General features: G+C 42.1%; 2 protein-coding genes across 3 annotated transcripts in view; both read right to left on the bottom strand.

Annotated features, from left to right (window-relative positions):
• The window catches only part of lmcd1 (LIM and cysteine-rich domains 1), a 61,319-nt gene extending 59,853 nt beyond the window's left edge, over window positions 1-1,466 (bottom strand). Inside the window, exon 1 of one of the 2 annotated variants that reach the window (XM_039657281.2) lies at window positions 1,329-1,466. Coding sequence is in view for 1 of the 2 variants with exons in the window: in XM_039657280.2 (XP_039513214.1) it covers window positions 999-1,025 (27 nt within the window). In the remaining variant the exon portion in view is untranslated. Of the gene's footprint in view, window positions 1-998; window positions 1,291-1,328 lie in introns of those variants that run through there. The other variant, XM_039657280.2, reaches the window with a different exon arrangement.
• Window positions 1,467-4,926: 3,460 nt separating this feature from the next.
• Window positions 4,927-24,437, bottom strand: gmppb (GDP-mannose pyrophosphorylase B). The gene is made up of 10 exons (XM_039657288.2): window positions 24,267-24,437; window positions 23,464-23,650; window positions 23,300-23,380; window positions 23,168-23,216; window positions 22,945-23,087; window positions 17,755-17,913; window positions 15,206-15,284; window positions 10,767-10,894; window positions 10,351-10,533; window positions 4,927-5,730 (listed from the first exon to the last, which is right to left on the bottom strand). The coding sequence occupies exons 2-10, from the start codon at window positions 23,590-23,592 to the stop codon at window positions 5,599-5,601; spliced, it is 1,083 nt and encodes a 360-aa protein (XP_039513222.1). The 5' UTR covers window positions 23,593-23,650; window positions 24,267-24,437; the 3' UTR covers window positions 4,927-5,598.
• Window positions 24,438-25,538: the final 1,101 nt, after the last annotated feature.

Genomic DNA, 25,538 nt, shown 5'->3' with positions numbered 1-25,538 from the left:
TGAAAAGTGGCAACATGTGGTTTTGTGTATCTGCATATTTCAGCAATTTACTCATGGAGCCACATTGAGATCCCCATATCTCTAGGATTAGACCATATAGGGGCTTCAAAATGTAGATGCCAAAAGAACCAGAATGTAAAAGGATATTGAAAAGGATATGTAAAAGGAAATCTTGAATACTTTTTGAGTTACAGGCATGGATTTGATGGAGGGAAATAAGATGCATTTCAACATTAGTTATTCTTCCGCCATTCCTCTTCAAAATGATTTTTTAAATGGAAATATGTACCTTTTCCCATGTCTCATAAGAGGGTCATGACATTCACACTTTTACCACACAACTGCTGCACTCCTACTTTAGCTCTGTGTTATAGAAAGGATGATACAGTAAATCCCAGTCATTCATGAAGGATCTAATGCAGTCAGATAGTGTTCATGCATTCATTCGTGTCTCCCAGCCAACACTGGCTGGTATTCAATACATTTTCAAAGAGTTTGTGAGTGTCCTCCTGGACTAAATCACAGATGCCAATTAACTCAAGAACTAAAGAATAAAAAAATACAATTCTACAAAAGCATGTGTTATATGAGTATGATTATTCATTTATTCAGTAGATCTTGGACCTCAGCTGTCTCGTTTTGGCGCAAAATGAATTCCAAAAACGGGACGTTTATATTAGTTCCTAATGCGAAACTTTGAGTAGGCTAAATAAAGTCTTATCGAAACTTCACACTTATTGTTGTCGTGTGTCTGTTAGCTTGCTGTACGGGAATCAACATCACCCCCACCCAGTGTGTGAGGCCAAAGCAAACATAATTACTGCGCAAACGCGTTTCTTTTCACTTCAAAAAGGTAATAACTGAAAGTTCAAGTTTTAGATGTGGTGTTAGCAATACAACAAATGTGAATTCATCAATGAAAATAAACACCATTCTGTACAGTTAAAACCTCAACGCGCGTTGACGAGTTGCTGAATTGTTTGAGAGAGACAACTTACCTTCTGATCCCTTGCGATCATATCCATTGTACTAGAGAATAAGTCTTATTTATTCAAGCCGTATATTCTGTGGAGTAGCGCTGAGTTCAGTCAGTGTTTGGTGAGGTGTGTGTGTGTTTGACGAACTGAGAGCCTCTGTCTGACTGACCGCTTCCTCTGTGCAGGAATATGAGACATTACATCACCCGTGAATGCGAGATTAGACGAAACTAACTGTGCTGAGTCTACTCTGAGTCAATGTCAACCTTTGTTTACAGAGCTGATGAGATGAGATCTTGTAAGCAAGCACTCAACAAGAGTTATAATTTCAAATGCAATATGGTAACTTGCCTCCTGTCACTCGCACGTCGCACACATATCCGTTCAGTGTCAGGAAGATGGACTTCATCGCCTGGCGTTTTCAAGTCGTGTGTGTGTGTTTGTTTCGGATTTTTTTTCAGACGCTATAGATGCCCGTGGTCTCTCGTGCAGAATAGACATCATGATTAACACTAAATACTAAGAATTACGCCCAATAACTCATTTAAAGGAGTAGTTCTGAAAAAACTTTTGCTGATAATTTACTCACCCCCATGTCATCCAAGATATCTATGTCTTTCTTTCCTCAGTCGAAAAGAAATAAGGTTTTTGATGAAAACATTCCAGCAGTTTTCTATGACTCTATATAATGGACTTCAGTGGGAACCAAATGATTCAAGGTCCAATAGACAGTTTCAGACTATGAATAAGTCTTATCAAGCGAAACGATCGCTCATTTAAAAAAAATAACAAAGTTTAAGTTTTATAAGCACAAATGGTGACCTTGCTCTGTTCTGTGACGCCCGTTCGTGACTCTCCAGTCGAACTCGTTCATCAAAATGAACTAATCTTTTTTCGTGTCATTTAGTTCATTCAACGAACGAAACGAACAAATTGACTCAGAAAAAGATTTATTCATTTTGATGAATGAGTTCAAACAGGAGAGTCACAAACGTGTCACAGAACAGAGCAAGGTGAGCATTTGAGCTTATAAAACTTAAACTTTATTTTATTTTTTTAAATGACTGATTGTTTCACTAGATAAGACCCTTATAGACCAACGCTACTTTTGCGTCATCGAAGGGTAACGCCCCCTTTTGGGGGAAAACACCTCTATACTGTCTATGGGAAAACAAACGGATTCCCATGAGAACAGAACTCGCACTAGATCTGCAAAGTTTCTTGATAGCAAAAATGGCACAAACTTATAGAAGCTAACGTTACTGAATACGGGGTTACAGAGGTGTCCCTTTGAAATGGTCGAAAACTGGATTAATGACCCCACACAGCGGCCAAATATGGACTATTCAGACATCTAACGTTACCACTATCTCGTGGAATCGCCAAGTAAGTAGCCTTTTTTTTCATTAACACTCACAGTATGACAAACTAGACGATGAATGGATCATATTTAACTTGATTTAAGCTATTGACATAGTCTAATAAGGTAACGTTAGCTGCTAACAGCTAGTCTTTCTAATAGCTAGTCGACAACAAAACTGTCAATAGCTTAAATCAAGTTAAATATGATCCAAGTGACATGGCCTCATCGTCTAGTAGTTTGTAATAGGCTACTGTGAGTGTGTAAATGATAAATAAATAAAAAAGGCTACTTACTTGGTGATTCCACGAGATAGTGGTAACGTTAGATGTCTGAATAGTCCATATTTGGCCGCTGTGTGGGGTCATTAATCCAGTTTTCGACCATTTCAAAGGGAAACCTCTGTAACCCCGTATTCAGTAACGTTAGCTTCTTTAAGTTTGTGCCATTTTTGCTATCAAGAAACTTTGCAGATCTAGTGCGAGTTCTGTTCTCATGGGAATCCGTTTGTTTTCCCATTGACAGTATAGAGGTGTTTTCCCCCAAAAGGGGGCGTTACCCTTCGATGACGCAAAAGTGGCGTTGGTCTATAGAGAGCTTAAGTCCCGCCCCTCCGCTTCCGGCTCATGGGACCTTATTTCGGAAAAAATATGAATGGTAGTCAATGGCGAGAGACAACTTATCTTTTTATTCCGTCTGAACTGTGTCCTGAATTACACATATGATGTTTGTCAATTTAAAAGATAATTCTGAAAGTCAAAAACGTCGCAGTTTGTCATACAACAGAAGAGTAACATTTAGTTTTATGTGAAAATCGCTCTGTGAACTACATCTCCCGGGAAGCGAAACGAGATCCGCTGCTCGTGTGTGTGCAGTCTGGTACAAAACACTCAGGTAGGACGGCGTAACTTTACGATTATAACGTAAGACTGTAGAAACAATGACAGACAGCCTCAGTAAAGTTAGCTTCATTCATTGAGAGAAAATGTGCGCCTTTGGGGTTTGTAGTCTTTGTAATTACGTATTTTCACAGTCTTATACCTCATCGGTTTTACATCAAACTGCGAATTTCTTTACTTTAAAATGTATCTTTTAAATTGACAAACATCATATGTGTAATTCAGGGCACAATTCAAACGAGATCAAAATATTTGTTGTCTCTCGCCGTTGACTAGCATTCAATATTTTTCCGAAATAAGGTCCCATGGTGGTCGACCGGAAGGGGAGGGACTTAGGCTCTCTATAGACCCTTTTACATTTGGTAAACATAATGACGGTTTTTTGTGGGCGGAGCTTAGGTGGAGGCAGAAAGATCCCTCTGGCCGCTTCACTAACGCTAGTTAGCAAGGATGTTAGCTTGTTTTTTAACAATGACTGGAGAAAATCCGATATTATCTTAATGTGTAAGGTCACTCAATGTCCAAGACCGATATTTCCCAAAGTTGTTATTTTCAAAAGTTATTAACGGACGGAACCAGATTGGCCAACCTGTAGCCGCCTACACACTCACTCAATGCATGGATGATCTGACAGGATTAACGTACGTTACCTCGGTTGAGTGGCCTAGACTTCTACACCTACCTTATAGAGAAACCGATCGTAAAGAGAAACTGAGGGCATATAAATCTTTAGATGCCTATATGGTCCTGTACAAGACTTGTGTGTACGAACCGCAGTTTTGCCGAGCCAGCGCCGGGACCACGACAATTAAGAGTGACATTACAGTGCAATTTTAATGATGTGAATATTTTCTAGAAATAAAAGTTCCAGATACAGCATTCATTTTTCATCAATTCTTGCACCAAACAACACAACAAGATGACATTTAATAATAGTAACAATTATTTAAGCTCATTATATAGCCGAATCTGTGCTGTTTTGTATTGGCCGCCTCCAGTTTTCACTTTGTTTTGCCTCCAGCTAGCGCTGTGACGTAACTGTGACGTCGGCGCAAAAGGGGTCTATTCGTCGTCTAGAATCGTTTAAAGTCCTTTACTGAAACTGTCTTTTGGACCTTGAACCGTTTGGTTCCCACTGAAGTCTATTATATGGAGAAAAATCCTGGAATGTTTTCATCAAGAACCTTAATTTCTTTTCAACTGAAGAAAGAAAGACATGGACATCTTGGGTGACATAGGGGTGAGTAAATTATCAGCAAAAGTTTTTTCAAAAGTGAACTACTCCTTGTAGAAGCAGCCAAAAAGCCAAATGCATCGAGCCATGGACCTGAAAACTAGTTTCGGGGAATCTATTTACAAGAATTAGCCACTTTTTGTGAACTTTGAGGAGCACATACATGTTATTATTTTAAATTATAAATGACTGATTAATACTGGTGTTTTTTTGGTATTTCACAATTTAATAGTAAAGAATTCTCATAATATTTTCAACTGAACACATTAATGATTTCCACATGATTTGCAATGCCCTTTATGTTGCTAGGACATTCAAGACATCTCCTCCATATGGTTTAATCTACATTTCATATGCATGAATCACAGTCTTATTTCTGTTTACATTCCCAAATGCTGCAGGAACTTCAAACATTTACAAGTTTAAATTGCTTTAAAGTAAAAACAACTCAAAAGAAAACGCCAAAAAGATGTTTTATTGGTTTATGTTTCTTTGATAGAAAAGACATCAAAATCTTAATCTGTGTACAGAGACATCACTCCCAGAGTCTATTTTTTATCTTTGTTCATCTGTAAAGGAGATATCTATCACATTTCTGCATGATTTTGAGTGATGAATAAAATGTGATTTGCATAATTTAGTACATACTACTGGAAGTCATCACAGTAATCAGCTACTGCGTTATCTGATACATAAACATAGCTACTTGTCATTCTTTCTACAGGCACAGTGTTTTATCCAGAAAGTAATGCACGGCTCCCTTTATATATATATATATATATATATATATATAAAAAAAACAACTAAACAAAACAATGAAAAAGAATACCAACATAATTACTAGACAGCCTAATGGCATCTCAAAATCAACAAGATGAACCAAAGAGAGGGGCGTCGTGCTCTTATTGTCAGTAATAGAGGACACAATGCAGAGGGAAATGACAACAGCACTTTATGGGTCAGAAATGTGTGATGCAGCCTTTAGTTGGAGAACATCTACTATAGATGAGATTTACCTGCAGAAACAGCACAATCATACTTTAGATACTCCACAACCAATACCTTTCCCATCATGCTCATTCTCACACACACACACTCGGGCACTTCGTGAGGGGCATGAAAGGTGTTTCACATGATGATTCGCGGTTCAGGAACAGAGTCTGTAATGGATTTATGAGGCAGAACATTGGCACCGTTGATGTAGAGTTCATCGTTCACAATCACATCCTCGCCCAGAACTGTGACGTTCTCCATCCGCACCTGCCCAACACAAGTACAGAGCCACACCTTATCACACAGAAAACCTACTTACTGTACAACAGAGGATGGAAAACAAGAGTAGGGTTCAAAACATCTCAGTAATAACCACCCATTACCATGTTTGTGTTTTATAATATGTTTATAATACATTTATTTGATCCTTAAAATTGCTTATAGACTATAGTCTAATACTTGTTTCCCTCATTTTCTTTTTTTAATCATCATTCACAATGTTTTATGAGACAAGTAGTGATTAGTGAACTGAGCGACTGAGTCTGGTTTCTCCCGAGGTTTATTATCCACTGATGGGAGTTTGGGTTCTCTTCATTGTTGCCTTGCTTAGTTGGAAACACTTAATATTCAAGAGTATCATTGATCTGCCTGTACTGACACTGTTGTTTGAGAACTGAACTGAGCTGGACGATGACAACACTGTTTTCTACAGAGCTGAATTTAACTCATTTCAGTTTAGCTCCTCCTAAATGGCACAAGGCAGGCCCAGCTCAAAGGAGGAAGCTGGTAGTCAACGAGGTGCGGAAGCAGGAGGAGAGGATGAGGTGTATAAAGGCCATTTCCCAGGCTAAGCAGGGAGAGTGGATGAGATGTGAGAGTGTGGAACAACGCAAGATGGGCCGGCAAGACCTTTGGTCAATGGAAGAGAGTAGGATCAGTTTCCTTATTAGATCAACATCTGATGTTCTCCCATCACTGCAGAACCTAAACCTCTGGGTAGGAGAGGATCCCTCTTGTCCTTTGTGTTCATCACCTGCCATATTAAGGCACATTCTGATGTAAGGTGGCTCTTAGCCAAGGTCGGTTTACTTGGCGCCATGACCAAGAACTGCGATGTTTGGCTTAAGCATTGGAAGGCAAGCGTAATACGACCAATACGTTGCCGCCTGTTCTGGAAAAACATGACACGCAGAAGACAATATTCCTCCACCCAGGCGAGCAACCACCAAGAAAAGGTGTTAACACCAATTCTCACCCAGGACAAATGGAAGCTGCTTGGGACTGGAAGATGCTGGCTGATCTTGATTAACGGCTTTTTTTCCACCTGAGATTGCCAGCACTGACCTCAGACCAGATATTACAAGAGCTAAGAGTGCCATGGGAGGATGCTGTAGATGATTCATACTGTATGAGAGGAAGAAACTGCGGTATGCTCATCTGGCCACTGAAGCAGAACAGCGAGGATGGAGAGTACAGGTTTATCCAGTGGAAGTGGGTTTTCGAGGTTTTGTGACACACTCTACAACCCGGTTCCTCAGAGACGTCGGATTCAGTGGCCAAGAGTTGCGTCGCACAGTAAAGAGCTTATCTGAAGCAGCAGAGAGGATCAGCAACTGGCTGTGGTTGAGACGGAAAGATTCTGGCTGGCTGTGTACAGGCCGCCACGCTACGGTTTCGTCGAATTCTTGAAAACTTGAAGAGTCTGTTGGTTTATGTGTATTGGTTGCATAGTAATTACAGTCATTATGTTTCTGAGTATATTGCGTGAACGACGTGTGGTTGGGCAGATATTGTGTTTTGCGGAAGGTGGTAATGCCATACGGAACCGTTACCACTGAAACTGCTTTATAACGCACCAGTGTTAAAGGGATAGTTCACTTTGAAATTCATTTTTGATATGTTTTAGCTTACCTCAAGGGCATCCAAGATGTAGGTATCTTTGTTTCCACAGTATTTTCAATTTTGATATTTTTAGGTCAAACTGTTCTTGTCTGTCAGTCATATAATGGAGGTCTATGGTCACCACCTCAAAGAGCATGCACAGAGAAGTCCAAATTAAACATGATTTAATGACTCGTAAATGTAAGTACACATTGATGGCCTAAGACGAAATGAGCGGTTTTTGTAAGAAAACGAACAGTATTTATATCGTTTTTACCTCTTGTAACCACAGTCACATCCAAGTGATCTGATGGCACGGGTGCTTCGGTCTGCGCATGCGCCGGAAATGATCTTTCGCACGTGTACGTCACTCATTGTTTACGGAAATTTTACCTTTCACTAAACATATTTAGGTATACAGAAAAATTGCAATGGAAGGTGAATTCGATATATCTAAATATGTTTAGATCTTTACAGTGAAAGGTAAAACTTCCGAAATCTCTGGGTAAACAATGAGTGACGTACACACGCAAGAGATCACTGCATGCATGCTTCACGTTCATGCATGCTTGCATCACTGAATCATTATTTTCCTGTTATCATTGTAAACCTGCTTTGAAATGATCTATATTGTATAAAGTATAGAAATTAAGCTGACTTGATTTGTTTTTTTCTTTTGTGCTTTTAATTAATACTGTGCTTCAATTGAGCTTTAATTATGCTTTGAATTTATATTGCTTTCCTCCTTTCATGCATAAATGGTGTATGAAAGGAGGAGAGAAGGAGAGGAGAGAGCGATGTCACTGGCTCTCAGATGGGGCAGGGCAGAATACCTGTAAAGGTGGGTCAGCTGCGATGATCACATCGTTTTGGCATATCTTTTTCTGGTTGACCCAGTGACTACTTGGAAAGACAAGTTGGCGACCGAGGAAGAACGGCTGATGGCTGGGAAGGACCAAAGCTGGAGTGTGGAGGTTTGGCAGGCCGAAGCACAACCTTAACTAGGAGGGACCAATTGCTAAATGCTATGGAAAGGTACATTACAAGATGCCCCCAGGGTCGAACGAGATGGGGGGGAGGATGATCGGTCCACAGGACAGACTATTGACTATGGAAGAGTTTAAACGATTTATCCCGGGTCTGCAGATGTGGGAAGATATGTGTACTTGTAACCCGAACATAATGTACAACGCACAGGGAAACCTGGTGAGACGAGGAGAGGCCATAAACCACAGCCCCCGGAATCTACAGGCACATGATGAAGATGGGAGCAGGAACGGCATTGCCGACATGTCAGACACAAAGCACCAGACAGAGATGGAGGGTACACAGGACATTAGAAGACCTGGACAGGACATATGTGTAGAAGTGGCCCGAAAGGAATCAGTGAACTGCAGTGGCAAGGAAGGAGTGGGAGAGGTTTGATCATGATGTGGATGAGGTTCTGGAAACAGCATTGGCAGGAGATGTGGTAAGAAGCTCAAGGCTATGGCTTTCATCATTTGGAGCATAGGTGCTGATCGCTTCGGAAAGAAAGAGCTGAAGGCCAAAACAAACACCCACAGCCAAAAGAAAAGCAGACCCATGAAGGAAATGGCAATCCTTAGAGGGGGATCTGCGGAGGCTAAGGGAGACATTTTGTGAAGCAACAGTGAGAGAATGATAGAGACCAGCACTAAAGCAAATCCGTGACAACTTAAGAGAGCACACTAAGATCTTGCGAAGAGCTGAATGTCACTGTAGGGACAGGAAACGACTAATGAAGGAGAGGATAGATTTCAAATATCGGTCGAAACTTCTGGGCGATGTAAGATCAGGGGAGTTGAAAGCAACAAAGGAGGAGGAAGAAGGAGCACCTTAGTCAGGTCCATAGTGACCCCAGAAGGGAGAACAGCATGGAGGAGACGGAGAAACTCATAAAACACATATGCTCTCCCTTCTGGGATCACTATGGACCCTTAAAGCAGAGACAAGTCCATCCAAAAGGAGGGAGTTTTGTTCAAACAAATTGTTCAAACTAGAAATGTCCAGAAGCCCGGTATTGAGGAAGGGGCGCATCCAGGACCAGTTGCACTTCAGGATACCATCATCCCAATGGTCCAAGAGAGATTTGGGAAATGGTACAGGGCAGACCTCGATGATATGAAGAGTGTGAGGGAGGTGATTATCCAGGTAGATACTTGACGGCCTGGGGTTACCAACATGTGGTACTCCCTAGGCTGCTCTGGCCTCTGCTTGTTTATGAGATACCTATCTCTACCGTCGAAGGATTGGAAAGGAAGATTAACACCTATTTGAGGAGGTGGCAGGGCGTCCAAGAAGCTTCTGCCCTATTGGCTTGTATAGCACAGGCATCAAGCTGCAGCTGCCAGTGACATCAGTGGTGACATCGTTGGGACAGTAGCTCTGGGCAGGCTTGGACTGGGTTGCTCCACCAGAACAAGCCGGACCCAAAAGAATGTCACGGCATGGTGCAGAGGGAGGTCTGTAAAACAGAGGAGGAAACCCATGGCTGTTGCCATGAAAAAACAGGGCAGGTGAACAAGGTGGGAGGGCGAACGAGAAAGGGTCCTGACGTGGCTGGACATCTGGACTTCGGATAAAGTTCTTGATGTGTTCTGTCCACGATGTCCTGCCTACTCCATCAAACCTCCATATTTGGGGGATGGCAGAGATCCCCAGCTGCACGCTGTGTGGAAAGCCAGCCAATCTTGAGCACATCCTTTCAGCATACGGGCAAGTTTGGCAGACGGGAAATTCCGGTGGCGTCACAATGACATCCTGTCTCAGTTGGCGGATAGTGTGGAACAGGTAACGAAGAAGGGTAAACAACTTTCCGACAGGCACCACTTTAATCAGGGCACACATCCATTTCGATTTAGCACCCTCTAGCCTCAGACCAGATTTTGTCTTCTGTTCTAGAGGTACCAAGCAGGTGGTAAAAATATTTAGACAAAATACTTCTAAAACCAGTTGGTGGCTCTATTGCTGAAAGTGTGAACTCACCCACTGTCCCACCGATGAGCTCCAGCCCACAATGCATGACTCCAGCCAGGAGTGTGAGCGTATGTGCGCCCCCTTCAGAACCGTACAACGCTTCACTCGCACCCCGTCCTCCAGAACCACCCCAGCGCCAATCGTCACATTAGGCCCGATGGTGCAGTTGTCCCCGATCACCGCAGTTGGGTCCTGTAACCAGTTGGGTGGAGGTTAATGGCATATAGTTTTAGTACATGTACCATATTCTGCTTCCAACAGGGGCGTCCAGTGCTGTTCCTGGAGGGTCTTGTAAGCCTCAATACACCTGCCTGAAAGAGCTTGATTAGCAGTTCAGGTGTACAACATACAAATACAACATATAAGCTTTCATGGTTACTATATATTAGAACTCCAGTAATGTATGTGTCAGTAATATGTCGCACCACAAGGACGTTCCCGAGGAAGCCCGGTCCCACGCGCAGCCTCTCGGGCGCCTGCTGCCGAACGGACTGGAGGAACATGCACATGCCTGTCAGAAAGTCTTTGGGCTGGCCGATGTCCATCCAGAAACCTGGAACACAGACGGTTAGCTTCGTTAGCAACAAAATGTTAGCAACAAAAATGTTGGGGGGGGGGGGGGGGGTGTTCATGCACTTGTGCGTGCAAAGGATTTAAGCGCCTTCCAGACAGAAGGCGGAATGCACAGCGCTATGAAACACATTCATTTCAAGGACGTCCAAAGATACATAACAGCTACAAGTGTATGCAAGTCTATGCAAGCACTATATACAGGATTCACCGCATTGACACAAATTGATAAGTCAAACAGCAAACAGCCATCCATAAATAGTCTATAATATAGGCTGTCTTTGAGTTCACTTGAACAAGGGTTAAATTACTCGTCGGCTACAGAAGAATACCACAATTGCTCCATTCAATTAGGCCTAAGACACCGAGGGCCCTATCTTGCACCTGGCGCAAATGACTTTCACAAACGCATGTCTCATTCCTATTTTGCATGCACACAAAGCGGGATTTTCCCCTCCACAGACGCACGTCGGTAAACTAGGGAATGAACTGCGCTCCCTGGGCGGATCGGCGCAAAAAGGAGGCGTGTTTCGCCGCAAACATTCCCTGGTGCTATTTTACACTTCCAGAAAACAATTGTGCCACTGACCAGAAAAAACCTGGTCTAAAGTCAGTGGTGCGTTGCGCGTTGTTCATAATGCTATTTTAAGGGCGCATGCTTGGCCATAATGTAGCGGGTGCACAGCGCGCATACACTCATCAACACAGATGCAGTAGTTTTTATTTTTGCAAATCATACATTATAACAAGGAAAAATATTAACACATGAGGGAAATCATTGTGGTTTACATGAAGATTCAACTATAGTTACCCATTTTTTAGGGCTAATTGTAGTACTAAAGGATCAGACCTGTTTGCCCAATAGTGGCAAGAAACATACGTATATAATGTTTAACCGACGCTGATGTGCGAGGGTTTCTCCCATCCCCATACGTCACCTCTCTGTCTTTCACTGTCCTGACAAGAACGTCGGTCTCCTCGGCTGTGAACGCTCCTGGCGCGCCGTTATAATAACAATCCGTCATGCGCAACATGCGCTCCTGTTCTTAAAGGGTATGTTGGATGGCGCTCTGATTGGTTTATTTCACGTTACGCCCAAACCACACCTATGAATAATGAAGCTACTTCAGACCAACCTCTTTTAGATTTGCGCCAGGCGCAAGAGGCATTTATCCCGCCGGGAAAATAGCAACAGCGCCGGGACCCGCTCACAAAGTTACTTGCGCCATGCACTTTGACACTTGCGTTTCAGAACGTTAAAATAGGGCCCCGAGAGTCAAGCAGACCTATAACAACCCCAGCCACAACACATAATTGGGAATAACATGCCTTACCTTAACACAGAATGGATTTCAAGGACTTTGCGCAGATCAATGGCCTCCAACGTTTATATTTTTTCTACGAATCTTTGAGTTAACATGTATTAAACGTGATTGGAATTTGCACTGCGGCGCCCCCATGTTGGATTTCAACATTCGACTACGTCACTGGCATGGTTAGCTCCTCCGTTACCTACCCGCACCAGCAGAACAGCCGTAGCTTGTAAACAGTCTGAGGCGCGCTAACATGCCTGAGGAAACACTATTTAGATATGTGTCCTTTCGTCAATGAGTAAAAAATGAGGGAAAAATCCCTGATGCATAGTTCACTGTAAAGGATGGGATTCTCCTTCTTAAATGCACCCTCGCACATAGAGTGAACTGTCAGTACGCTGTTAATCTAAACAATCTGAGAAAAGTGTAACAAGTTAGCCCAGCCTAGTCCTATTCGTAAAATACCCTGTTACTGATGGGGCGCTCGTGTCTCAGCTCGGATATCCATTAGAGACAGCATAGCCTCCCCCCCAACACGTTTCTCTCACCAAACAGCATCCGAAATGAACGGTGCACGACGGTGATTCCTTTTTTTTGCCGATCAATAAATGTTCCAGGTTGACCTCTCTGCAACAGATAGGCTCCGGTGCACTACATTGCATTCTCCACAGCGCTCGCGCCCACAGTGACTTCCCCCCAAACGATCCTGTACTGCAAGTGAAGCCTGAAACTGATCGTCCTCCATGTGGTGGTAGTCAGACACTACTGGCCTGTCCCTCATGGGCTCAAATGCGTAATCCATGGCGTTAAAAGTGCTCATTTTCGTCTGTGAATATAGGACCTGCAGCTGTTGTCTATGGAGCTCCGCGGGTCCTACCATGCCAGTGACGTCATCGAAATTGCCAGCGCTAGCAAGCGCAATTTTGCGTTGCTTAAAAAAAGCTATATTCATATTTTTTTATTTAAATGTTTAGTGTAATTTACGTTTAATTGTCATAAACAACACGTTGTCATCGTCGATTTTTTTCAGTTCAGTTCATCTTTAAGGAGAGCCGAGCTCCCCTAGCTCCCCTGTAGTTCGCACCCTGGCTATGTAAATAAAGATGACTTGACTTGACAGTTCAATAGCGTAATCGAATGCAAACAGGGAAAGGAATTCTGAACTGGATACTTCCCAGACAAGTATCAATCTAGCGAATCTATCCACTATAACTCGATTTATTCACATATCCACTTTAACCTCGATTTCTGGTTTACTTCCGTAACAACCCCAAAGACTCTTTAATATTATATGCGTTTTATTAGACAGGTAAGCAACTGTTTGGATACCTTTATCGACAGAAAACTAATCAGCTTAACAAAGTTAGTCTTATTGTTTGAATCTCTTGTTTTAATTCATCAAATAAAAGTGACCTCTATGAGTAGTTGATCCGAAATACATATTTGAGAAAATACAGAACCAGCCAGTGTTCAAAACACTGCTTGCCGTAGCTTGATTCAAAGTGGTACGCTAGTAATAATGTTTTTAATTCCAGTGGTGCTAGTGGATTTACGCGGGAGATTCGAGCATGTCTTTGCATCATTACGTCTGTACACACACATCTGTACACATACATCTCATCTCTACACACACATCTGTACACACACAGAAGAGTCTCAGCAAGTCGGCTTTATTGCGTGTGAGGATGTTGGAGGTGGAGATTTATAGCCTTTTCTCACAGCACTTGATTAAACTTATCAATTTGATGGCGGATCCAGAAAGGTTCAAACGACAATCACCAGTAACAACTGGAGACTCACCCGCTGAAAAACGCAAAAGACTTCAGAGTGGCTACAGAAAAAAAGAGACTGCAACCGGACCCATGCGAAAACAAGGATACATATCGGAAGGACATTACATGTAGTCACGCAATGCTGACGTTGTTAACATTAACAATTTGAGAGCAAAGTAATTTGCACGGTTTTGCATGATACGATAACGTACAAGCGATTGTTAGAATTAATCACCCCGATTTACTTCAATGTCAGAACCAGAACAAGTGGATGTTACTAGTTTAGATGACATTCTCACACTCTCCTGAAACAGTGTGTTCATCCACACCGAGGGTCTCGAAGTACAGCTCGCGTAAAGTTGATAATACCGCAAATGACTGCAATTGCAGATTTTTAACAGAGATGGCGACAAAGAGGAAAAACATCGCACTGCAGCTTTAAAACAATCCAGCGTGTTCCTTAAGATCACTAAATTCAAGGCTTCTGGTCATTCCTAGGATATCGAAGTCCAGTAAAGGAGGGAGGGCGTTCTCGCATTTAGCTCCAAAACTCTGGAATAGCCTTCCCGATACGGTCCGAGCCTCTGACTCGCTGACACAGTTTAAAACTAGATTAAAGACGCATCTCTTTAGTCAAGCATTCACATAATGCTTTACCTATTAGTCCTCTGTTATGCCATACGGAACCGTTTGCCACTGAAACTGCTTAACGCACCAGAGGGGCTCGACAGCCTTTTAGACAAACGGGTCGGCGCGTATGGTTGGGTTGTCGCCTTGCTTTTGGCTCGCTTTTGGCTTGCTCAGTTGGGGTTATATTTAACAATATTATTGATCTGTGTTGTACTACCTTCATGCTATCACTGTGAAGCTGCTTTGATACAATCTGTATTGTGAAAAGCGCTATATAAATAAATGTGACTTGACTTGACTTAATCATAAAATATGCATACACAACAAAACGACTGGAGCGTCTGCGGCCACGGTGGATAATAATAAAACCAGCAATGTAAAATACACCCTGGTTCTTACCACAGTAATGTTCATAAAACTTTAATACGCTCATCCACGAACATGATTTCTGCCTAAGACCCAGATTGCTTTCCATTGGCTGCAAAACTTACATACAGTGCCTCTAAATGTATCATTGCTTGTATGATGGTCTAAGTAAGAGCTTGTCAGGTGAAAGTCAGGTGTCAGGTGATCCTTTACCTTGCAGCTCCATGGCATACAGTTGTCCCTCCTCTGCCATCACTGGAAATATTTCCTTCTCAATGGAAGTGGGTCGCAACTGAAGTACAAAATACAGAAAACGTTGGAAACTTCAGCAATAAAATAAAACAAGTTTTTATTGAAGTATGCAGAAAATAATCCTATTCCCTGAAATAAATAAGTGGCATAACTGACCTGAGCAGAGATATCGCGCTAATCTTTTACAGGCCACCTAGCCAATCTGAAGTTTGAGAAGCTGTCTCTACATTTACATTTACTGTAGATTTATGCAAATATTAATATTGTACTAGATGCACTTTCAGAGCCTTTTTTAGAGCCTAGATTGTACTTTTAGAGCCTTTTTCCTGTATGTAAAGTACCTAATTACACATACAAAAATATAATTTCTTGCAAAAATTTGACATTTGACACTTTGGTCTACATTATTGTGAAACTTTGGTCTACATTATTGTGCTTTTGTCGATGGACTGGCCATCCATTCAGGGTGTTTCTCTGCCAATAGTTCACTGGGAAGAGCTCCAGCATCCCACCTACAGGACCTACCGAGGACACGCTGTGAGAATGGATGGATGGATTTACAGAATGAAGAATAAAGGAAGTTATGTGCTGGGACAGCATTTCTCCTTCACAGCAGCCGACCCACATTAGAAGCTGGCATTAATGCCGTGTTCCTCAAACCGCAGGGCATGGTGCTAGCAGTGGGCATGGGCTCATGTCCCAGGAAATGCATGCACTAATAAAAATAGTTACCTTGAATGCGGTATATGTTGTTTTCGGATAGATGATTCTTCATTATAAAATCCCTGTAAAGTCAAAATTAAGCATGTGTTCTGAGTCTGTCATACCACAGAAAAATGTGATATCAGCCACCCAGCCAAATTTGAATGTTAAAAAAAGCCGGCAAGTACATAAAATAAGCTATCAAAATCTTGAAAAAATCAGCAGTTATCTCTGTTCTCAAACGCTGGGGGCGTGTCCGCTGGCTGAGCTGAAACCACGCCCACTCGCAGGAAAGCTGTCGACGGTGATATTAGGTGAAACTGCTCTCGGAACGGGAGGATGAACGCTGAGACGGAAGATAGTCGTTTCGGCCCCGTTCACCAGCAGCAACGGATTATCAGTGAATGCCAGTTGTCTCTGAGGAAAGTTTATAAAACGATCCTGTGTAAAATGATCAATACAGAGGCGGGTGTTGCTGTCGGTGATCCTCAGCTCTTCATCAAGGTTGGCTCTACACAAAATTAATCCACCTCTTCTTGATGTGATCGCTTTTAGGAAATTTAAATAAAGACACCGATCTGTTTTGTACATGATCGCATCCAGGTAGTAGCCTATGCATTTCCTTGTCAAAGGCATAGCAAGCTAGCAAACTGTAGATGAAGTGGCAAATGCAAATGTGCTCTATTTTTAGGGGAGAGATCAGCCCCAGTCTATGGATCAGCCAACGTGCATCATCAAGTTGGGGCGTGTCCACGAGCTCTTGGGGTCCAGTGCGTCATCGAGCCCTGTTTTAGCCCCGCCCAAAAAATCCGTAAAATAGCAAGGGTAAAAAACTGTTTAACTCCATATTTTTCTCCATAGTCTTTGTAAAATGTTTTAGCAATACATTTGTAACATTTATAATGTGTTTAGAATTTTTTTGTTGAATTACCTTTACAGGGACTTTAATGTAAATACTGTGCAACAGTTTAGCTCTTAAATGTTGGAGGGAGCCGAGGATTGCATCTGAACTCCTAGCTTTGTTTAACGCACCTTTAAATCACTTTAAATCAGCTTAACACAATGTTCAACTAGTTATGAAGTGATCAAACCCTGAAAATAAAGAGCACATCACACAAAACATGTCACATTTCGAACATTGTTATTATGTTTTGATTGATACTGTGAAGCTGCTTTGATGCAATCTATATTGTGAAAAGCGCTATATAAATATACTTGACTTGATATTTCACCCTAATATTTTAAAATACATGTATTGTATTGTAAGGGTAATTTTTTCAAACCTTATTAAATATCTAATCTTTTATATCAAATTCTTACAGTTAATCAATAACTGCCACAATTAGGGCAATTGTGTCAAAAACAGTATCAACAAACTCTGCACAGCAGAAGCGGCAGAAAAGAGTGATTAATGTAAATTCACCCGATCCATTTTCTAAATGCATGTTATTGATGTTATTTTGAATTAGAAATAATTGTATGTACCTTTTTTGACCTAGCAATTTTTATAACGATCATAACTCGATCTTCAATCAAGAAAATTATTATACTAAAGTTAAATGCTTTCATGTCACGTTTAGAGCCTTTTCTTACATTTAGAAACATAGAATAAAGCTATTTAATTACTTTTAGGCACATTATAAATGAAAGGCAGTACGAGTTGCAAAATAATGTAGTTTACAGTACTAAAAAAATCCTTCGTTTACTTTAAGCAGTACATATATTGATCGCAGTTTTTACGAAAAAATAAAAATGTTTTTGAAAAGCCAGTGTAAACGGATGATGGTGTTGTGAGAGTGGGTCCTGACCTGGATCCTCTTCAGCATGGCAGGGCTGAAGATGTACATCCCAGCGTTGATTTTGTTGGAGACAAACACTTGCGGTTTCTCAACGAAGCGATGTATTCGTCCAGTGTCCCCTTCATAAACAACCACGCCATACTTAGACGGTTCCTCCACTTTCGTCACCTGAAACGTCAGCCAGATGTTAATGTGGGCGAGTGGCAGAGCATCAGGTGAGAAATGTCCTTTACACAGAAGTAAGATGTATGAGAGAGAGATTTACCACGTTAGGATCTAAAAATGTACTTGTTCACTGAAAGAAACTGAAACTTCTCATACACGTTTAAGTCAAATCTCTGACAGCGAGACCATGGGCCCTATTTTATGATCTAAGCGCAGTGTCTGAATCCACTTTTGATAGTTAATGACAGGAAAAATGGTCGGCGCTTCCGGCGCTGGTCTAAAAGTGTTATCTCTATTCTCTTAATGAGTAATGGGTGTGTTTTGTCTCTATTCTCTTAATTAGGGCTGGGTATCGAGTTCGATACTTTTTAGGTACCGACCGAATTGCCTCGATACTACCGAGTATCGAAACATGTCTTGTTTTTCGGTACCAAATTTCGATACCTGAGGGGTTAATCTCGTCAACGTTAGTGAAACATGCATGCAGCATGGGCGGCTGTGGCGGTAAAACACTAGTTTACGCAGCTGTCCAGAGACGTGGCTCGTCGCACATGAGGCTGTAGTGTGTGTGTGTGTGTGTGTGTGTGTGTGTGTGTGCGTGTGTAAGGCCAGAGACACACTGGCTGCGTGGCGTGAGTGTGGTGTTTCTGTTGCGTCAGCTGCGTTGTGTTTTCTGTGTCTTTACACACCAGAAACGTGTCTGACGTTGCTGCTGCTAGGTGACATAGAGGGACCGTCTACATTTGGATTAGCTGAGTCATTGATATAATAATAATAATAATAACTTTAATTTATATAGCGCCTTTCAAAGTACCCAAGGACGCTTAACAAAGGACATGAGAATGGGAAGGGGGAATTAAGGAGGAGGCAAGAGACCAGGGCAGGTAGAGCCCAAAGGCCTCAGTGAAGAGGTGTGTTTTGAGCTGATTTTTGAAGGTTGAAAGTGAGGAGGCAGAGCGGATCTCATGGGGAAGCTTGTTCCAAAGTGACGGAGCACCAACGCAGAAAGCTCTATCACCAAATGTCTTAAGCCTGGACTTAGGAACAGCAAGCAGGTCCTTGTCAGAGGAACGCAGGGACCGTGACTGAGTGTAGGGATGGAGAAGATCAATAATGTACTGGGGTGCAAGTCCATGGAGAGACTTGTACGTCAGGAGGAGGATTTTATATTTGATGCGGGACTTTACTTGCAGCCAATGTAGCTTCATCAGGATAGGAGTAATGTGAAGACCATGTTTTGTGCGTGTGAGCATCCTAGCCGCAGAGTTCTGCACATACTGAAGTCTATCAGTGGCTTTGCTGGGTAGACCGAACAGGATACCATTACAGTAGTCAAGTCTGGAGGTGATGAATGAGTGGATGAGGGCCTCAGCTACAGAATTGGAGAGGCACTGTCGGAGTCTGGAGATGTTCTTGAGATGATAGAAAGCAATTTTAGTGACGTTTTTGATGTGTTGTTGGAAGGAGAGAGTGGAGTCCATGATGACGCCCAGGTTGCATACTTAAGGAAATGCAGAGATTGAGCAGCCATCCACATCCAGTATGAAGTCATCAACTTTTTTAAGAAGTGACAGCGGGGCGAACACCATGAGTTCTGTTTTGTCTTTGTTCAGTTTGAGAAGGTTACTGTCCAGCCAGTGCTTTATGTCCTAAGTTCAGGCAGTTAGTAAGTGGCACTGGTGGAAGCGAAGTAGAAGGGTTAGTGCTGATGTAGAGCTGAGTGTCGTCAGCATAGCAGTGGAAGTGTAATCCATGCTTCCGGACAATCATCCCAAGTGGCAACATTTAAATATTAAATAGCAGTGGGCCTAGGACCGATCCTTGTGGCACGCCATGCAGGACTGGCGCCAATTTAGAGCAAATCCCCTTGAAGGTGACGTATTGTTGCCCGTCAGTGAGATAGGATTTAAACCAGGAATACACTGTACCAGTAAGGCAAATGAGTTCAGAGAGAGATGTAAGAAGAATGGAGTGGGAGACTGTATCGAAGGGTGCAGAGAGGTCAAGAAGTATTAGGATGCTGACATGGCCAGAGTCAGCTGCCATGTGAAGGTCATTCGTGATTTTGATGAGGGCAGTTTCTGTGCTGTGATGTGTCCTGAAACCAGATTGAAAAGGCTCGTAGAGATTGTGCTGTAGCATGTGATGGTTGAGTTGGGAAGCCACAACCCTTTCCAATAACTTACATATGAAAGGTAGGTTTGAGATAGGGTGGTAATGGTTTAAATCTTCTTGGTTCAGGCCCGGTTTTTTAAGTTTAGGGATCACCACAGCAGTTTTAAAGCTGGTGGGGACCACCCCAGATGACAGCGAGGTGTTAATGATGTTGACCAATGTTGGACCCAAAGTTGGAAGACATGCCTTAACCAAGGCTGTCGGCAAAGGATCCTGTTTGCCGGTTGTGGCCTTTGCTTTTGATACTAGCTCAAGAACTTGAGCTGTGTTAAGCAGGGAGAAAGAGAAGAGGCAGTCCTGAGGCGCGAGAGCGGTTGAAGAATTTGTGTCAGACAATGGCAGTGTGGTTGACTGCGATAAGCTGGACAGCTGCAGTTGTTGGTGGATGGTTTCAAACTTTTCCTGGCAATGAACCAGAAATCTAGAGCATAGCCCAGCAGCATCAGAGGGTTGAGGAGGGTCAGGTGGACAGAGTAGGCGGTTGATGGTGGAAAAAAGCTGTTTAGGAAGATGTTGTTGGTTGCCAATGAGTGTAGCGTAGTAGTTATTCTTCGCCATGGATAGAGCATCTTTGTAGCTCTTAACGTGGTTCTTGTAGGCCAGCTGGTGGACAGTCAGGCTAGATTTTTTATAGTACCTTTCCAGCCTCCGCCCTTTAGCCTTCATGGCGCGAAGTTCAGCAGTGAACCAGGGAGCAGGAGAGGAGAATGAGACGGATCGAGTGATGAGGGGGGCAACAGAGTCCAGACTATGTGACAGGGCCAGGTTGTAGTGAGTGACCAAGTCATCAACTGTACAGGATGGAGGACAGCTGATAAGTTGGCCTGCAAGAGTGTATGATAATTTATCTATGCACACTTGTTTGATGTTTCGATATGCAATGGTCCTTTTCACACACTTCCTGTGTGTGTGTAAAGAAATAGAGAACATAACGGCAAGGTGATCAGAAATAGCTAGGTCGATAGTTTGCAGATGGGTTGGAGTTATACCCAAGGAGCATACCAAATCCAGTGTATGACCTTTAGCATGGGTTGGGCCATTGACGTCTTGTGAAAAATTAAAACAGTCCAGTAGTGACAAAAATTCTGCAGTGTAAACATTACTGGAATCAACATGGATGTTAAAGTCACCAAGTAAGACAGTAGATGGAAAGGTGGGACAGATTAGAGCAAGGAGATCAGAGAGCTCCGGCAGGAAACTAGCAGATGCCTTTGGCGGACAATAGACAAGGACCACTTGTAGCCGCAGTGGCCCGGTCAAAGCAAAATGAATGCACTCAAATGAAGAGGTGTGTACTGGAAATTCTTTTATATGGAAATCTTCATGATGGATAACAGCCAGTCCCCCACCCCGTCCAGAACTACGTGGCTTTTGAATATAACTATAGCCTTGGGGGGAAGCTTGGTTAAGCACAATAAAGTCCATTTGGTTCTGCCAAGTTTGAGTTAAACACAGAAAATCCAGTTTCCTGTCAGTTATAATGTCATGTATGAGTGGTGCTTTGTTATTTAGTGATCGAGTGTTCAGCAACATGAATGAAACAGACTTCAGGACAGATGAATTGGCATGAGAAGTGACGTCAGCAGCCTGTTCAACGGGGCGTAGATTCAAAAGGTGTATGCGCGGCTCGTTCTGATGACGTTGCCGCCGGGTAGTGATACACCGAACAACAGGAATAGCCTGGGATGTCTCCACATAAACAAGCTTATGCCGAACAGCCCTGTGCACATGGGGGGGGGGGGGGGGGGCTTTAATCACCTCAAGGCTACCGTTGCCTGGTACGATGTGCGAGTTGATATTCTTGAGTTCCAGAGCGCAGTATCTTAGGAATGCCATGGTGCCAGAGGAAAACGCTAGCTTGCCCAACACTAGCTAGCAGCTTACAAGCCGCAGATCATCACGACCAGGCTTCAACAGAGAATACTGTGGAGGATCAAGCCGTTGACAGAGGTAATTACAGTGTTCACAGTTTGGAAATCGTCCGATTGCAAGGAAGTGTAGCAGCTGGAAAAACCACAGGTTTAACGAATCCTGTAGCATAACCAGAGCACACAGCGAAAAAGTTGCAGCATGTGAGGAAATTAATCCAACTAGTAGCATGAAGTATAGTCCAGCTTTGATAAAGCAACGGAGAAGAAGCACAGAGTAGCTGGAGTAGTGCGTTATTTTTGTTTGTGAGCATGAGAAGCGGCGACAGACACGCCAGCGTCCTCTCAGCACTCGCAATCCAATTTATCTGAATTTGTCAAAAACCTAGACTTTCAAACATCAAAATGTAATTTATTAATATGTATTCGTGTACAAAATGACATATAAACATTGTTTCCTATTGTTTTTTGCCTGGAAACGCTTCCATCATGCTTGCGTGTCGCGTGAAAAATAGACGTCGGTTCTATTTCTAGCATGCAAGCATTTTCAGTGCGCAGGTCACGCAGGCAGTGTGCAAGGCAGTAACCTGTTAACACAGGAGCCGAAATAAAAACGGACATGCCACACAGCCAGTGTGTCTCCGGCCTAATAAGCAGAGTGTGTGTGTGTGTAATAAGCAGAGTGTGTGTGTGTAATAAGCAGAGTGTACGTGTATTGTGGACCTGCCTGTAGGTTCATATTACCAACAGCGTATTTAAATAAGAAAAAATAATACTGCGCCATTGACTTTAGCCCAGGGTTCAATTGGTCAATGGCTCAGTATAGCAACGCTCCAGCAATGCGCCTGAACACACACCTGGTTCTCAGACCAGCAGCCCATGGGCACAGATGTTTGCTATTTAAACAACGTGGCGCAGGATGTGAAAATGAAAACTGTGTCGGGCTGAAACTAGCAGAAAACAATCGCCACAAATGAAATGGATTCCTCACCACAATCGTGCCCTCTCTGCCACACTGCTGGTGGAACTTCAGCATGTCCTCGAAGGGGAAGTCGCAGATGACGTCGCTGTTGAGGACGAAGAACGGCTCCTCGCTGTCGGTCAGCAGCTCTCGGGCCAAAGCCAGAGGACCAGCTGAAAGAACACACACACATTTACAGCGTCATGCTGGCGGAGGATAGTGCTGTCACAGCAATGAGAACATGTTCACCTACCAGTGCCTAGAGGCTCCTTTTCATGTGAAAGCGAGATTTTTATTCCAAGCTGTCAAGATCACAAATGAGATTGTTACTTTGGCATTCTCCACCTATGACTGGCTATCATAAACACGAATGTTCATTAAATACCCTTTGCTCCTGAGCTCTCATCTCTCGCTCCAATAGATCTGACATGTAGCTCACAGCAAGAATGACATGACGGACTCCAGCCTGAACACAAACACTACAGCAATCAACATCATATGAATGTAATGCTCCAGAAAAGGCTTGATCAGCGTGTGTGTTGGCTATACCTTGACTAGCGCCTCCACCTGATGGAGCAGGATGGGTTTGTTGCAGAACTCCACCAGTGGTTTCGGCACAGTGAGTGTGAGCGGGCGTAACCGTGTGCCGTAGCCGCCAACGAGAATCAGGGCTTTCATTATGGGTCAGCAGAGCAGGGATCAGTCAAAGCAGACAGGAGCAATCATGTGGGAATACCTGAGAAACACAAAGACAAACATGAGAAACTATCCGCTCTATATTATTGATCTGTGTTGTATTATTTTCACGTTATCACTGTGAAGCTGCTTTGATACACTCTGAATTGTAAAAATCCCAATATAAATAAAAGTGACTTGACTAACGGAGTATTTATAAAGCCATCTGGACACTAGTGTACACTGAAAGTATTTGATACCTGTATGTATGAACAAAACACAACACGCCCACGTGATGCAGCACACCTGTAATACCTGAAAATCATCTATCTTATACAAAGAGCCCGGACACACCAAGTCATTCCTTATTATTAATATTTCCACAGGTTTTAATAATAGTAAAGTCTGCTTTTTAACAGTACTGACGGAGTTCCGTGTATGCTGGACACTTGAGTGCTGTTTTTGATTCATAGCCACCGCAACTCATTCATTTAAAAAAAATGATGATAATATTTGTCTGAAAAACGTATTTCTAAGCATATAATATTTAACTATTAAAAAATTATAATATATAAATAATACAATTTAACAAATTATTAATACTATTACTATTTTATTATTACGACTATAAGTAAAACTGTACAGGTCATGTTGCATTTGATTGATGATAAACTCACCCAAATAAACGATACAACTGCTGCTCTTCAAAACATGTATTTCATCAACAAAACATGTATTTTAAACTCACTTCCACAAATAAACTCTATTAATCTGTAATAGTGTATCTATCTGACAAGTTTGCGGCTCTATGATATTCTGTAATGAAGTGAGTTCAGGTTCAGTTCCGTACAGTCAGTGATGACGAGGCAGTTCGAGGGCGTGGCCAGAGCTAGAACTGCGGCGTGACATCACGGGTCAATGGACCGTACCAGTTACTGCGAGGGATCTCTGGAGGTTTCCGCTTAGTACGGTAGATTTTACGACGGACCAACATCATTTAAAGGATTGAAGAATATTTCGAATTCATTTATTTTACGAAAGAATACGTTATAAATGTAATTATAAAAAATAATGGACTAACAGTTTTAAATTGACTATAGTATTCCCCCCATTGAAATGACAAACGCGGCCTCATGGACCTATCATTTCATAGCAACGTGGCGCAGAAGTGAATAGACCATTTCACAAGATCTGTAAACAACACTGGTCCAGAAACACTTCCTGTTTCAGTTTGTAACTTTTCTTTATTTCACATGTAAAGAAAACATCTTAAAGATGTTTGTTTAACTTTTTGATTCAGTTTTAAATGTTCTGTTGGTTGTATTTTATCCCAGCTTTTATGTAGTGTTAAAAAAACTGAAACAGGAAGTGCTTCTGGACCAGTGTTGTTTACATCTTGTAGAAAAACAAAAACAATTCTAAAATTAGTTTAGGACAATATGTATATATTGTATATATTATTTTACATTATATATATATATATATATATATATATAATGTAAAATAATCATTTATTCAAATCATGTAATCGTAGTAATTTAATTATATCGGATTTTTGTCACTGAAAACGTTTTCTTTTGGTCGATGTTGCATCTACGCCACTAGGTGTCATTGCAGCACAGACACAATACTAACATAGGCTAAGTTATCTAAAGCAGATAAACTGTTAAACGTTATATATCTTGCACCATTATGGATTTGTTTTTATGCGTGTCTTCTTTGTCCATTTTCACGTTTAATTCATAAGTCAAAATTCCGACAAACAGAAATTATGGCATTAAGACAAATTTTTTTTGACATGTTAAATTATACCTATGACATCTTAAATCGAATTTATGGCATTCATAGTCGAAATTATGTGATTTGGAGTAATCCAAAGTGTTCCAAAGTGTGTTATAATCTATGGGCTAATGCAAATAGGCTAAACCGACATAAAATGTTTTCTTCTT

This window comes from Pimephales promelas, chromosome 2, assembly GCF_988280905.1.
Source record: "Pimephales promelas chromosome 2, fPimPro1.hap1.1, whole genome shotgun sequence".
NCBI lineage: Eukaryota > Metazoa > Chordata > Actinopteri > Cypriniformes > Leuciscidae > Pimephales > Pimephales promelas.
Note: the sequence above shows the minus strand (reverse complement) of the source record. Positions and strands in the feature narration are given on the sequence as shown.

Coding starts and splice junctions, on each gene's coding strand:
- gmppb (XM_039657288.2), bottom strand. CDS start 23,592: ATGAAAGCCCTGATTCTCGTTGGCGGCTACGGCACACGGTTACGCCCG. Junction 23,381..23,463: donor AGGTGGAGGCGCTAGTCAAG/GTATAGCCAACA, acceptor GTTTGTGTTCAG/GCTGGAGTCCGTCATGTCAT. Junction 23,088..23,167: donor AAAGGAGCCTCTAGGCACTG/GTAGGTGAACAT, acceptor GTGTTCTTTCAG/CTGGTCCTCTGGCTTTGGCC.